The following is a 13,851-nucleotide window of genomic DNA, read 5'->3' as shown; positions in this document are numbered from 1 at the left end:
AAAAAAAAAAATACTACCTTAAAAAAAAGTAATACCTAACTAGTGTTGTGGCGATAGAAACTTGCAAAATTAAGGAGGGGCACTGTTCCTTATACTTCCATGAGGGTATGTATGAATTGGGATACATTTTACAAAGGCCAATTTAAAAATGGTGAATCATGCTCTGGAAAACAGTGCTCAATAACCTGAAAGAAACATGACTCTAAGGATGATAATGACACTGACGTCAAAGACATACATGGGAAAAAAAAATTTCCTGTTTTAACAAAATTAATCTCATTGAGAAGATAGAGGGCCATAATATATTGAGACATATAAGGAATTTCTTAGTATACACTTGACTAGAACCACACGAAAAGACTGCCTGCCTTGTCTAATTCGCTGCCCCCTAAGGTCCATACCTTATCCTTCCAGTACAGAATGAAGGGTATATATTATCATTGCCACAGTCCCGTGGACAGAGCATCTGAATTTGTTTTATTCAAGAGAGGAACTGATGTTGAAAGGGAATTTTTCTGCAAGTTGCAATACTCAAGAGTCCTTAAGGAATGAGGAAGTAAAGACTCATAGGAAAAACATAACAATACTAACCACCTTTATAATATTGTGATGGCTTGCTTGTTGCTGCAATGTTGAAAACTATGCCACCATTATTTCAAATTCCATCAGGGCTATCCATGGTGAGCAGGTTTGGAGATTCCCTACTCATGTAACACAAGCAGGAAAAAGGATTAGGCCATCTACTTCTGAAGGGTGGGCCACTGAAAATTTTAAGAATAACAGTTGAACACGATCTGATATAAAGCCAGAAGATGAGCCCCTGAGATTGAAAACACTAAAAATACCACAGAGGAAGGGCTGCCTCATCAAAGTAGAGTCACCGTAATGACATGAATGCAGCAAAGCTTTTGAAACTTACATTTTCTGGTGTGGGGCACAACTTAAAATGAGAAGAAAAAAACCCCAGCAGCAATCATCTGCTAATAACTGGAGTGTGGAGTATATGAAATATATGCCTAGGAGAGCCGGAAGTCTTCAAATATGAAAGGGAATACATAAAGATCAATACATTAGGCATTAGGGAGTTGAAATGGGCTGGTATGGGCCATTTTGGGTGAGTAAGGCAATCAGAGTTTACTATACTGGGAATGACAAATTCAAGGGGAATGGTGTCTCATTCATCATCAAAATGATTATTTTAAGATCTCCTTTGAAGAACAATACTGTCTGTGATAAGATACTATGTTTTTGCCTCAAATAAACCCAATTAATACTAGTATTCACTTTTACACACCAATCACTAAGCTAGTGAAGAAATAGAGTTCTACCAACTTCTTCAGTCTAAACTGATTAAACATGCAATCAAGATGCATTGATACTGAAGACTGGGGTGCAAAAGTTGTTAACAAAGAGGCAAAATCAGTAGGTTGGAAAACATGGCCTTGGTGGCAAAAACAAGGCTGGAGATCTCACAGTAGAATTTTGCAAGACCAACAACTTCATTGCAAATACCCTTTCTCAACATAGATGAAGACTATAGATGTGTGCCTCCCCAGATGGAATACACAGGAATCAAACTGACAAAAGGACAGTTCATTCAAGAAGACAAAGTATCATAGTAACGTGTACAAAAGTGATTCTCAGGCAAAACCTGGCCAGGAGCTGACTGGTACAGATCATTAATTGTGAATACGTAAGTTCAGGTTGAAGCTGGAGAAAATGAAAAGTCCATGAGAGCCAAAACACAACCTGAATTTAGAAATCACCTCTAGAACAGATTTGACACATTGAACACAAATGTCGGAAGAAGACAATGAATGAGTTAGCCGTGGGATGATATCAAGAACATCACAGATGACGAAAAAGGTCACTAAAAAGATAGGAAGGGAATGAAAGACTAAAGATGTCAGATGAGACTCTGAAACTTGCTCTCAAGCATAAAGTCTTACTGCCATGAAGTTGATAATGATTACTAGGGACCTTGTAGGACAGGGCAGAATTGTCTTTGGATTTATGATACTGTTGATTTTTTCCCTTTTTAAAAAAATTAAATACCTTTATTGGGGGCTCTTACATCTCTTATCACAATCCATACATTCATTCATTGTGTCAAGCACTTTTGTACACATGTTGCCATCATCAGATATTCAGATAATTTTCTTTCTACTTGAACCCTTGATATCAGCTCATTTTTTTCCTCCTCCCTCATGAACCCTTCCAAAGTTATAGATTATTATTTTCATTATCCTCTGTCACCCTTCACCCACTTTTCTGATGTTCATTTCCCTGGGAGGGGGTTATAGTTGATCCTTGTGATTCCTTCTCCCCCAACCTTCCCCTTCTCCTCCTGGTATCTCTATTCTCATTGTTGGCCCTGAGGGGTTTATCTATCCTGGATCCCCAGTGTTGAGGGCTCTTAACTGTAGCAGTGTACATATTCTGTTCTAATCCAATTTGTAAGGTAGAACTGAGGTCATGATAGTGGGAGAGGGGAGCATTAAAGAAAAGTTGTATGTTTCATCGGTGCTATACTGCACTCTGACTGGCTCGTCTCTTCTGTAAGGGGATGTCCAACTGTCTACAGATGGGCTTTGAGTGATAATGTAATTCTTTATGGGAGTAGAAAGCCTCATTTTTCTCCCTCAGAGTCACTGGTGGTTTCCAAACTGCTGACCTTGTGGTTAGCAGCCCAATTTGTAACCACTATGCCACCAGGGCACATTGAGCATAAAGCAGTTAAAGCAAATGGAAGAAATGATGAAGTGAAAGAGATGAGCAGAAAATTTCAAAGAACAGCTCAAGAAGACAAAGTACAATATGATAATGAAATGTGCAGAGACTTAGTTATAAAGCCAAAAAGAACACAGTATTTCTCAAGCTGAAAGAAGTGATGGAAAAAACAAACAAACAAACAAACAAACACAAGCCTTGAGATGCGATGCTGAAGGATTCTATGGGCAAAATATTGAATGAAGCAAAAGAAAAAAAAATTGAATGAAGCAGGAAGCATCAAAAGATGGAAGAAATAGTCACTGAATCAAAAAGAATTGATGTTCTACCAATTCAAGAGGTAGCATATGATCAAGAACCAGTGGCAGTGAATGAAGAAGTTCAAGCTACGATGAAGGTATTAGCCAAAAGCAAAGCTCCAGGAAGTGACAGATTACCAAACAATAATGAAAATACTATGAACTGCCAAAAGAACAAATAAATCTGCGATGGAAAAGAACTAGAGTTAGTCTGTTCCTTAGAAGCAAGGACAAAGATTTGACTTCATGTACTGTGGACATGGTATCAGGAGATACCAGTCCCTGTAAAAGGACATCATGTTTGGTAAAAGAGAAGGTCAGTGGAAAAGAGGAAGCGATGGATTGATATGGTAGCTACCAGCAATGGGCTCAAACCCAACCATTTGGAGGCCAGCACAGGACTGCTCTGTTGTACGGAAGGTTTAATGACTTGGAAAATACTCCATGACACCTCACACTGCCATCATTGTCCTGATGATAAGTGTACATGTTCCCAACAGCTAGCCAAGGTTCTGGTGTTCCAGAGGCACTCAGTAAATAGCAGTTCAATAAACGAATGGTTTAGCTCACTACATCTACAAATATACACACACACACAGTATCCTACGTATAGGCAAACACCTCATGAGATCTGGTTTCTTGGCTTTGTTAAGTTTAGGGTTACGGTTTCATGGGCCTTCCAGTTAGTTAACTGGTAGAACAACAAATTGAGTACATCTGCTTTAGCTGCCACCATTACCTTCTGCTTCAGAGCAACTTCAATTCACAGGGCCAAGGCAGAATGACTGGTTTGGGACCATCCAAAAGAAAACACTTTTGAGTGCTACGTAAAAAGACAATCATCAAATAATACTGGGTGAACCTATTCTCTGCTGGTGACAGGAGAGATTAGTTCATATAACTTCGGCTTAGGAAATAGCTGACTAGAATAATATTGATAACAATGCTAGTGAATCAGCCAAAAAAGCATTCAGTGTGTTCTGTGTCAACACAGAAAAGCTTACGTACAGTACAGCTAGGCTTCAGGGACAGATGTATGGTCCACTGACTACACATGCTTTCAGAACTAATTGTTGCAAATGCAAAGCCTTGGTTTTCTCCTTGGCTCTACAGAACTCTTGTGAGTGGGGTCCAATAATAACTGGCATGGGAAACAGGCTGCCCAGAGACTCTTGGGCATTGTCAAGTGTGAGAACCCTACTACAATTCAAATAATCAGGAAAGCTTGGGTTCGTGTGTCTGCCTTCTTCTTGTTAAACACCAAAGAGGAAACTATAGGCTCTTACCCTGCCTTCCACCTAAGCTGAAGCTCCCAGAATCTGGTAAATTTCCCTTCAACTTTGGGCACCAAGAGAAGGCAGCTGTACTCTCAAGACTATTAACGTCCACAGAGATCTCAAGGTACCCAGGCTCATTAGTCTACCAGCAAGCTCTGCGGTGGCATTAAGATCAAACTTAGCTATTTCTTTGCTTCAGACTTGAGGGTTAGGAGCCCTGGTGGTTTAGAAGTTACCCATTAGTCTGCTAACTACAAGGTCAGCAGAGAAAGACAAAGCTTTCTACTCCAGCAAAGTCTCAGAAACCCCAAGGGCAGTTAGTTCTATGGTCCCTGTGAATGGAAAGGGACTAGTTGACAGTGAGCTCACTATAGTTTGGTTTTAAGATGACTTCTGGGGATATTTTTGATTTAAGGCTTCATGATTAGTCCTTTGGACTAAAGGAGAAACCTGGATCTTATAAGAATGTTAAGACTCACAAGGGCACAAGGATCAACCTAGAACCTCCCCCCTCCCAGGGACACGATGAAGATATGAAAATAATCATCTATAACTTATCAAGGGTTCAGGAGGGAGAGAGGGTGGGGGGGGGAGGTAGAAGAAATGGGGAGCTGATATCAGGGGCTCAACTGGGAAGAGAATGCTTTGAAAATGATGATGGCAGCATACGTGCAAATGTGCTCGACATACTGGATGAATGTATGGATTGTGATACGAGATGTAAGAGCCCCCAACAAAAGAAGCAAAAAAAAGGGCTCACAAGGGAAAACTGCTGACTCTATGAAAAGCCACTCTCGTCCTCATACCCATTACCCATGGCAATCCCTATGAATCCCTGGATTCAGATTACGGTATATACTCGAGTTGAAGCCAACTCAATCAGCCAAGGCACCTAATTTTACCACAAAAACTGCATAAAACATGTGCTGAACACCAGCCTGTGTGATCAAGAGGTGTTGATGGGATCAGGTATCAGGCATCAAAGAACAAAAAAATCCTATCATTGTGAATAAGGGGGAGTATGGAGTGGAGACCCAAAGCCCATCTGTAAGCAATTGGACATCCCCTTACAGAAGGGTCGCAGGGAGGAGACGAGCCAGTCAGGGTGCAGTGTAGCAATGATTAAACATACGACTTTCCTCTGGTTCTTTAATGCTTCCTCCCCGACCCCACTATCATGATTCCAATTCTATGTTACAAATCCGGCTAGACCAGAGGATGTACACTGGTACAGATATGAATTGGAAACACAGGGAATCTAGAACAGATAAACCCCTTAGGACCAGTGGTGAGAGTACTAATACCAGGAGGGTAAGGTGAGGTAGAAAGGGGGAACCAATCACAAGAATCTACATATAACCCTCTCCCTGGGGGACAGAACAGAAAAGTGGGTGAAGGGAGACATCAGTCAGTGTAAGACATGAAATAATAAATAATAATTTATAAATTATCAAGGGTTCGTGAGGGAAGGAGGGTGGGAAGGGAGGGGTAAAATGAGGAGCTGATACCAAGGGCTCAAGTAGAAAGCAAATGTTTTGAGAATGATGATGGCAGATGTACAAATGTGCTTGACACAATGAAATGTATGTATGGATTGTGATAAGAATTGTGTGAACCCCCAATAAAATGACTTAAAAAAAAAACAACATCAGAATTAGTAAAAGTAGATAATATTGTTTTAAAAAATATGTTAATGTTGGACTTATGGGCTTGGACAGCACTGGGTTGGGATGCTTTCTTAATGTACACTTACTCTTTATATAAAACTCATAAAAAATGTGCTGAAAAACTTAGTTATACTCAAGTATATATGGTAGGTTATGACAAAAAAAAAAAAAAGCCTGGGAGGAAACAGTTAAGAATGTACAGTTAACTATCATAGTAGAAGACTGGGGGGTAGAATTTAGCTTTTGAGTCACAAGATTCTAGTACCAAAACCTCAGTGGCCCACTGCCCTTAAAAACCCCAATATCTACACAATGTTTTTTCCAATTCTGAAACTCTTACAACTGGAGTTTACAAAAATGTCCCCGTCTGATACACTTGGGAGGAAAGTCACCTCTTTGAGATACAACGCATGTTCCTTTTCCCAAAAGAAATGAAAGTCACAGTGTTCTTCTGATTAAGGGTGCCGTGGGTCAGAACACTCGTGACAGATGTGGGGCTGGCCGTGGAACACGAGTGTGTACACATCCTGTAAGGCAAACAACTTAGGAACTAGACCGCTGTTTTTCGTGAGAGTTTCAAACCCCAGTGAGGAAGAGGGAAGTGTGACCTTTGGGAATTTATCATTTTCTTAAAATAACTTGCTTATCATAGAAATTAAAGCCCATTTTTATTTTTAATAGAAACTAGAGAACTAAAAATCCTGCTTTTAAAAATATGTATCATTAAGGAGGGAACTGTTGCAGAGTGGAGAACCTATCAAGCTCTTCCAAGACCACTGCATACTTTTCCTTCTCCAGAAACCCGGTAAAGGCCCATTACCTCTAGCTCACCTGAGGTGAGGCACAAAGCAGGCTTCTGAGCCACTCCAATGGAATAGGCTACTCCCCTAATTCCATAAGAATAGGGAAAATTCAACCACTTGAGAGCCCGATAGTGGCAGCAAAATGGGACCGGTGAGATATCCTGCTAGTATGTTCAAAGACTTATCAAAAGGCATTTTCTATCAGCCCTAGTTGAGGGCTTAGCAACAACAAAGAACCACTTATATTTCCCTACATGTGCACATGCATACACACACATGTGTGAATGAGAAGGTGGAATGAAACACCCAATGACCGGCCATTTTACGGTGGGACGCAGAAAACACAGACCACCTCTTCCAAGATGGTGGACTTTCTGGAATCTCCCCACCCCACATAAAAATCCCTACTTTTAAATGCCCAGGAGTACACATGCATGACCAGACCTTCAGGGTCCATGACCACGGGAAGGAAGGGGCTCTGTGGCAGATTCTGTAAAGCAGCACTTTATAACAGCATTCCCTATTATGACTATGCCAACGATGTAGGTCAGATTTCAAGAGCGAGCACCAATATCCATTTGGGGATAGAGTTCACGGGCAGAATTCTTTAGGAGATCAAAGAAGGTGGAGAACTATCAGGAAAGTGCCCCTGAAGGAACAACATCACTCTCCAACGACATGCCACAGGCTTGTCTAACAGAAATGACCTGAGAGATCCTCCCTAAGCTGGCTCTGTGAGTAAGCAGGACTGCTATTATCCCCATCACATGGATGAAGACATGGTGATTCTGGGGCTCAGTGACACACGTGCCCAGGGCCACAGATCATCAGAGAACTAATTACTAGCCCAAGCTTCTGACTTGCAGACCAGGGCAGTTTCCAAAACTCTCCTTATGCTGTAGGATGAGAAGCAGAAGAATGTAACGGCTGTGAGCCCAGGTTCGGGTCCCAGAGACCTGCATTGGTATCCCAGATGCACCAACTAGTAGCTGTTATGAGCTTGTTTAAGTTCCTCTCTGAACTCAACCTCTCTGCACCTCAGCCTCCTCCTCAGTGTGTAAAATTAATTACAGCAACTAAATGAGATGGCCGGCCAAAGCAACACACAAGACCAGGCACCTGCAAGCACTCACATTCATTAACACTTCAGCTACTTGTGCATGGCACAGTGCAAGGGCTACAGGAGTGATCAAGGGCAGGCCTGCTTGCATGGAGCTTAGAATTTAGTCAGACTGTACAACAAGTTAACAGATGGAGAAAATACTTACAAAACATGCTGAGTGCTGATAAAGAAACAGGTGAATGAATGGCTGGCGACAGCCCATTTTATAGCGGGATCACGGAAGGTCTCACAAGGAGAAATGTGTGGCCTAAGGGATCAGAAGGAGCTATCCACATAAAGACCACGGGCAGGACAAGCGTTCGAGGCACAAACAAATGAGATGTCCAACGGCCACCAACCTGAGAAAGATAAATGACTGCAGGTGATCCTTTTGGGAGATTTGGGGACAAGCTTTATTGTCTGCCACTGGCGAGAAGGGCCACATCTGTTTTACAAATAAATAACGAAGATGAGGCTTGAGAGAATCTATGTTTTGCCCAAGGTCACAGAGCTACTCAGAAAAGGTGCTAGGGCAGGCTAGGACCCGAGAATTATGCCTCCCCCCACCACAAGTTCCCTCTCTCTGCACCACTGATCTGGACGCAGAGAGATCCTATGAAGGACAGAGGGGAATCACTCCCCAGGGTTTCCAAGACTTTGACGAGCATGGAACGCTCCTGCGAACTTCACTATGCTCAGGAACAGTGTCAAAAGCATCCTGAAAACCTAAGCAAAGTATCCTGTCAGCGTTCAAGCATCTGTGTCAATGCTGGCCTGGACTCCTTCTCCTACTTATCTCACAACACAAGAGCAAAAATGGCTCAGCCCTGCCTGCCTCAAAGGCTCCAGAGGGGAACAGAGTTCCTCTTCTTGAAGCAAAGAACAAAAGAGGAAAGAGATGTTCCCAATGTCCCATACCCGGCTCCAAGAGTTAGGAGAGACCCACCACAGGAGAAGAGCAGCAATATGAAGGTTTGGCACAAAGGAACGGCTCAGAAATGAATGAGCTCTCCAGGGTGGGGCCAGGTATGCTCAAGGTCTTACAATGGTCAGGGCAGTCCGAAAACACAAGAATACTCAAAACTCACTGCTTTCATTTTGATGCTGGCTCCTAGCAACCCTAACCCTGTTGCACAAGGTAAAATTGCCCACCTAGGTTTCTGAGACGATAACCATTTAGAGGGGAGTGGCAGTAGAAAGCCCCACCTATCTCCTGAGGACCAGCTAGTGGTTTTGAACTGTGAGCAGCCCAATGAGTAACCACTATGCCACCAGGAATCCTTAAAATCGATTGCCCAACATAAATATAGCCCTCTTCACTCACGTTAGATACCTTTCCCCAAAAACATGCTACAACTTTTCTTGTATTCTCATTACTCAGTCTCACTCTCTAATCTCACCACTGTGGATGAAAAAAACAAGAAAAAGAAATTTTCGAATCCAACTATAAGCCTGAACTCGAACCTGGAACCTGGTAGTGAAACAGAGATAAAAATGTTTCTAGTAAGAGACAGACGGAAGAAAAGTTAGCTTAAAGAGAAGGATCTGCTCACATTTGTTTTATGACACCCCAAATTCCATCTGTGATGTTAGAGAACCTTCTTGATGCACTTCACAGTTTACCTTAAAACTAGGCCCTGATGGCAGTTCCACAAACTTAATCACAATCACCCCACAAACATGTCTGAGTCTCCCTGGACAAAATATTATAGAGAAAAAAAGGAGACTGATTTCAAGTTGCCTACAGCTGGCCACATGCCTACAATTGCACAATTGCAGCTATACCTGGCCCCCTTGGCACATGCCCCGCACCCCGCCCATCTCAGATAAAGTCTGGGGATTCCAACACCATCCCAGCGTTTCGAAAGCCCCCTTTTTCCCATTATTCCTAAATTAATCAGTGTGTTTCTCAAAAAAAAAAAAAAAATCCACAAACTGAAGTTTCTAAATTCATAAAGAAAAGAAGAATCGATACAGGTTATTTCCAGGAAATAAAGTCTATCCTATTTCACAACAAAAGTGGTCCAACTGACAATTTCCCAGAGGGGTCTCCTAAGGGGCTCGACCACCACCTTTCTCTGAACCCTGTCCAATTATCTCAATACTCCCAAAGGTGTCTGAACACACAACTTCTTCACTCTGACTTGCCAAGCAGCTAATTGTGGCCCCACACCTTTTTTTGGACAGTTTTCTAGAAGCCTAACCTGTCCTCTCAGGTTAGCAGCTGGCAGAGCTGTTTCCCTCCAGCAACCTGCCTGCCAACTGGAGCCTGGGAAATCCCCCTCCAGCCTTTTACTGCCCAGTCACCAGAAGTTCACAGGATGAATTAACTCATCCAAAATCTCTGAATCCACCTTCTCTACTGTCCTATGCTCCAAACCAGCCAAAAATAGCCCCACCTTGCTAGGCTCCCTGTGACAAAAAGATGCAGATTCACAGGAAGGGCAAGCACTTAGAATGGAGGGGGGAAAAAAAGATGGAGGGATGTGTGAGGCTCCAAGCATACTGAGACCAGGGCCCAGGTCCTGCAAAGGCTCCTGTGGCAGGCAGTCTCCTGGTTGGGTCCTTGGTACAGCAGGCCACACCTGTCTGTGCCAGCAGCTTGCTAGCCGCTCCATTTTCCACAATTCAAACACATCTCCAGCGGGCTGGTAACACTGGGTGGCCCCCTTTCCCCAGCAAGGGTGAAAGTCCTAATCCAAGAACCACTTGCCCCCAATTATATTTCTTCTCACACACTTGGTTTCGGTGGAGAGACACAGCTTGGTCAGCCCGGCTCCATCTCTGATGCCAGCCAGGGAGGCCCAATGCTGCGGTGAGCGGCAAGAAGCACCCATGCTGCCTTGCTAGAGGCCAGACAGGAGCACCCTGTCTGAGGTAGCTGGTACCAGAAAAAGGGGCTCGAGGAGAAGGCAGGTTTGACGCTGCCCATCCACGAGTGAACAAACACCCATAGATCGAAACCACTCGTCGCCGAGCACCTTGGTCCAGAGGGTGGGTAACCCATTCATCCCTTGGCTTCAGCCCGATCCGTGCACTCCACAGCCAAACCTTTACGCGCGCGAGCAGGTTGGGTGCCCCACCCCCCCTCCGAGGCCTCCACCGCCCGCGGACTTACCGCTGTGCGAGCTGAACCACCGGGGTGCGATGTGCAGAGGTAGAGCATCCGCCAGCGAGGCTCGGGAGCCCAGGTACAGCATCCCGTCTCTATGGTGACCGCCGCCTGTCTCCTGGTAACCATTGCCGTGGGCATAGGTGGAGTCGGACGCGGACCCTCCGCCGCCAGGCGCCCTCTCGGAGTCGCCGGTCCCCCGCGAGGCGGCGGTGTAGAGGCCAAAGGGCACCCCTCCGGCGGTGCTGGGGTCCATGCCCATGCCCGCCACGGAGCTGACGGAGCGGCTGCGCAGCCCCATGGCCCCGCCGCCCGCTCGGTAATGCCCGAAGTGGGGCGCCCCTCCCGGCGACGGCACGGCGCTGTCATCGGTGGAGACCCCCGGGAAGGGGCCCCGGGAGCGGGCGGCTGTGCTCTGCTTGCCCCCCATCCTAGCCCGGGCCCCGATGGGGCGGGAACCTGGAGGCCGAGACCCTCCCCCACTTCTCAGCGGCGAGGGGAGGGCTGGGCCAGCATAAACGGACGGGGAGTCAAAAAAGGAGACGGTGAGGGTGGGGGGGAAAGGGAGAAGAAAAAAGGGGGAGGACGACAAAAAAAAACACCAAAAACCTGCGGGGCGGAAGAGGCAGGCGGGCGGGGATCCCAAACTAAGAATTCAAAACCATCCAAGCCAAACGCATGCTTCCCCTCAAGGTCCCAGGAGTCGCAGTCCGACGCGGGCTCCGCGCCACAGGCCGCCCCCGGGCTCCCGAAAGCCGGGGGAGCCGCAGGGAAGGAGGGAGGGGGGGAGGCGCCGAGAGGCCGCCCGCCCGGAGGAGGCGGCGGTGGAGGCTGGGGGGCGTCGGGCGCCTTCCCCGCCTCAGGGCGCCGAGACCTCGGACGGCGCCTCGGAGCCCTCCAGGCCTCGGGCAGCCCGCAGCGCCGCACGGCCAGGCGGGGCTCTGGAAGTGGCGGTCGCGTCGCGTCGCGTCGCGCGCTCGCTCCAGCAGCCGCCGGCTCCGCCAGCCGCACCGCCCTGCTCCGTCCCAGGCTGCGCTCGCCGGCGCTCCGAGCCGCCGTGGAGACAATGGAGGGCGGCAGAGCGCAGGCGCGGCCCGCGCCCCCTCCCCCACCCCTTCCCACCCCCCGCCGGCTTAACCCCTTCGCCGCCCCGGCGGCGTCCTGGCAGCTGGCGACCGAGATCCCCCCCGCCCCCTCCACCGTCCACACTCAGGCCGGCCGGGAACCTGCGTGGCGGGAGCCAGGGGACAGCAGAAACCAAAGTGAGACGTCTTTTTCGAAGCCAGCGCGCTTTAAGTCCCAGAAAGTGGCTGATTGTTCCAGGGGTGTCCCGTGGGGGGGAGGGGCGGCGGTAGTTCAAGGGAGTGGGGAGGAATGCACATCCTCAACCCAATCACCTGGCTCCGAGGGTCGCCGGTCAAGCTCCCCTCCCGCCACAGTTTGCCCCGACAGCACCCTCTGGTGGACGTGCCGTCCACCCTTGGCTGGGCGTCCCCAGCCCCTTTCTCGGCTTTAACGACACTCTCAGGGGAGCAAGGGATTTGCATTTGGGGTTGGGGGAGTTTTGGGTGAATGAAGCACGGGGGCACTTGGGACTGCCAGGTGCTCAGGGGGCAGAAGGACCTAATCTGTGCTGAAGCAAACCGGCTCGTTCCTCAGATGTACAGTATAAAGTGAAGCTAGGAGTCGTGAAAAGAACTTAATCCAGAGGCAAGGCCCTTGTTTTGTGTGCCTTGTATTCTCACAGGCACCTGAGGGTACTTTGTCTTTGTTAACCAAGCCCTCCGTTTGCATCCCAGAAACACCTTTCAACCTCCCTTCCAAAGCTTCTCTCAGTTTTACATTCATTCATCAACTACTTTCTGAGTGTCCTGTGCTAAACTATGTGCTAAACTATAAGCCTCAACCCGGCCTGCTCTGACTTCTTTACTGTAAATGTCATCAGGTACTTCCAGACCCAGACGCAAAACAGCATACAAAAATGTATTCAAAGGAAACCAAATGTCATGGAACAGCCCAGTTAGCCAAGTCAGGTGCTTAGTGCTTCCCGTTGTACCTCCTAGTTCTATAGCATCTCAGGTCTTAAAAGCTTGCAGGCAGCCTACCCATGTGCAGCAACAGAAGGGGCGTTATGTGGCCCGCTAATCTCCCCCATGAAAAACAGTCTCCTTTGCGTGGAGACCAGACTGAGCATTTTGATAAAAGATTCCATAGAAGAATCCTTTGGTGGAAAAGTAAATTTGAAATGGACTTGGAGTCTTTGGTGACAAAAGAGTTCATCTCAAACAAACAAATAAACACACAAGAAGCCTGATCATAGAAGAGAGAAGGAGGGGAATATAGAACAGAAAATCACAGTCCTATGGACTGTAGACTTTCTGGAGTCATGGAGGGTGGATAAACCTGAAACTGTTGCCCTGAGGTCAACTGTAAACAATATAACAGAACTCTCTCCTGAAATTATCTGAAGCGGGGACAACAATTTAATTAGTAAAAAAGGTCTGCCTTGAGCAATACACTTTATAAAGAACTATCTATATGGGATCAACCTGGCCATAGCCACTGGAAAGATTAGATAGGAATGACTTCATGTTAATGAAGGTGAGGCGGGGATACGACTCTGAAAAGGATGGTAGGAAGGCAGGACTACAGAATGTCATCTGCGTCATTGAACTGTCGGGGTAGAAACTGCTGAATTGGTGTAGGTTTTGTTCGGTCGGCAGGACTGTTCTGTCACAAATTTGGATTGTCCCACTGTGACCAGCCTGGAAAGAAGCAGAGGGAGCCCAAAGCTGTGCATAAGGAAGCTGATGGTGCTTTATGAGACACGAAAGGGGGAAGACCCAAATGTGCCACCCTAA

General features: G+C 46.5%; 1 protein-coding gene across 2 annotated transcripts in view; it reads right to left on the bottom strand.

Moving 5' to 3' along the window:
- ZNRF1 (zinc and ring finger 1) overlaps window positions 1-11,937 on the bottom strand; it is a 96,481-nt gene extending 84,544 nt beyond the window's left edge. The window contains exon 1 of one of the 2 annotated variants that reach the window (XM_045293839.1): window positions 10,997-11,937. In XM_045293839.1, coding sequence (XP_045149774.1) covers window positions 10,997-11,420 — 424 coding nt within the window. In that variant the 5' untranslated portion in view covers window positions 11,421-11,937. The remainder of the gene's footprint in view (window positions 1-10,996) is intronic. The other variant, XM_004704544.2, reaches the window with a different exon arrangement.
- Window positions 11,938-13,851: the final 1,914 nt, after the last annotated feature.

Source organism: Echinops telfairi, unplaced genomic scaffold (genome assembly GCF_000313985.2).
Source record: "Echinops telfairi isolate 266 unplaced genomic scaffold, ASM31398v2 ScPeMD7_2291;HRSCAF=2852, whole genome shotgun sequence".
In the NCBI taxonomy this organism is placed as follows: domain Eukaryota; kingdom Metazoa; phylum Chordata; class Mammalia; order Afrosoricida; family Tenrecidae; genus Echinops; species Echinops telfairi.
The sequence above is the reverse complement of the archived record's forward strand: the minus strand, read 5'-3'. Positions and strand labels throughout refer to the sequence as shown.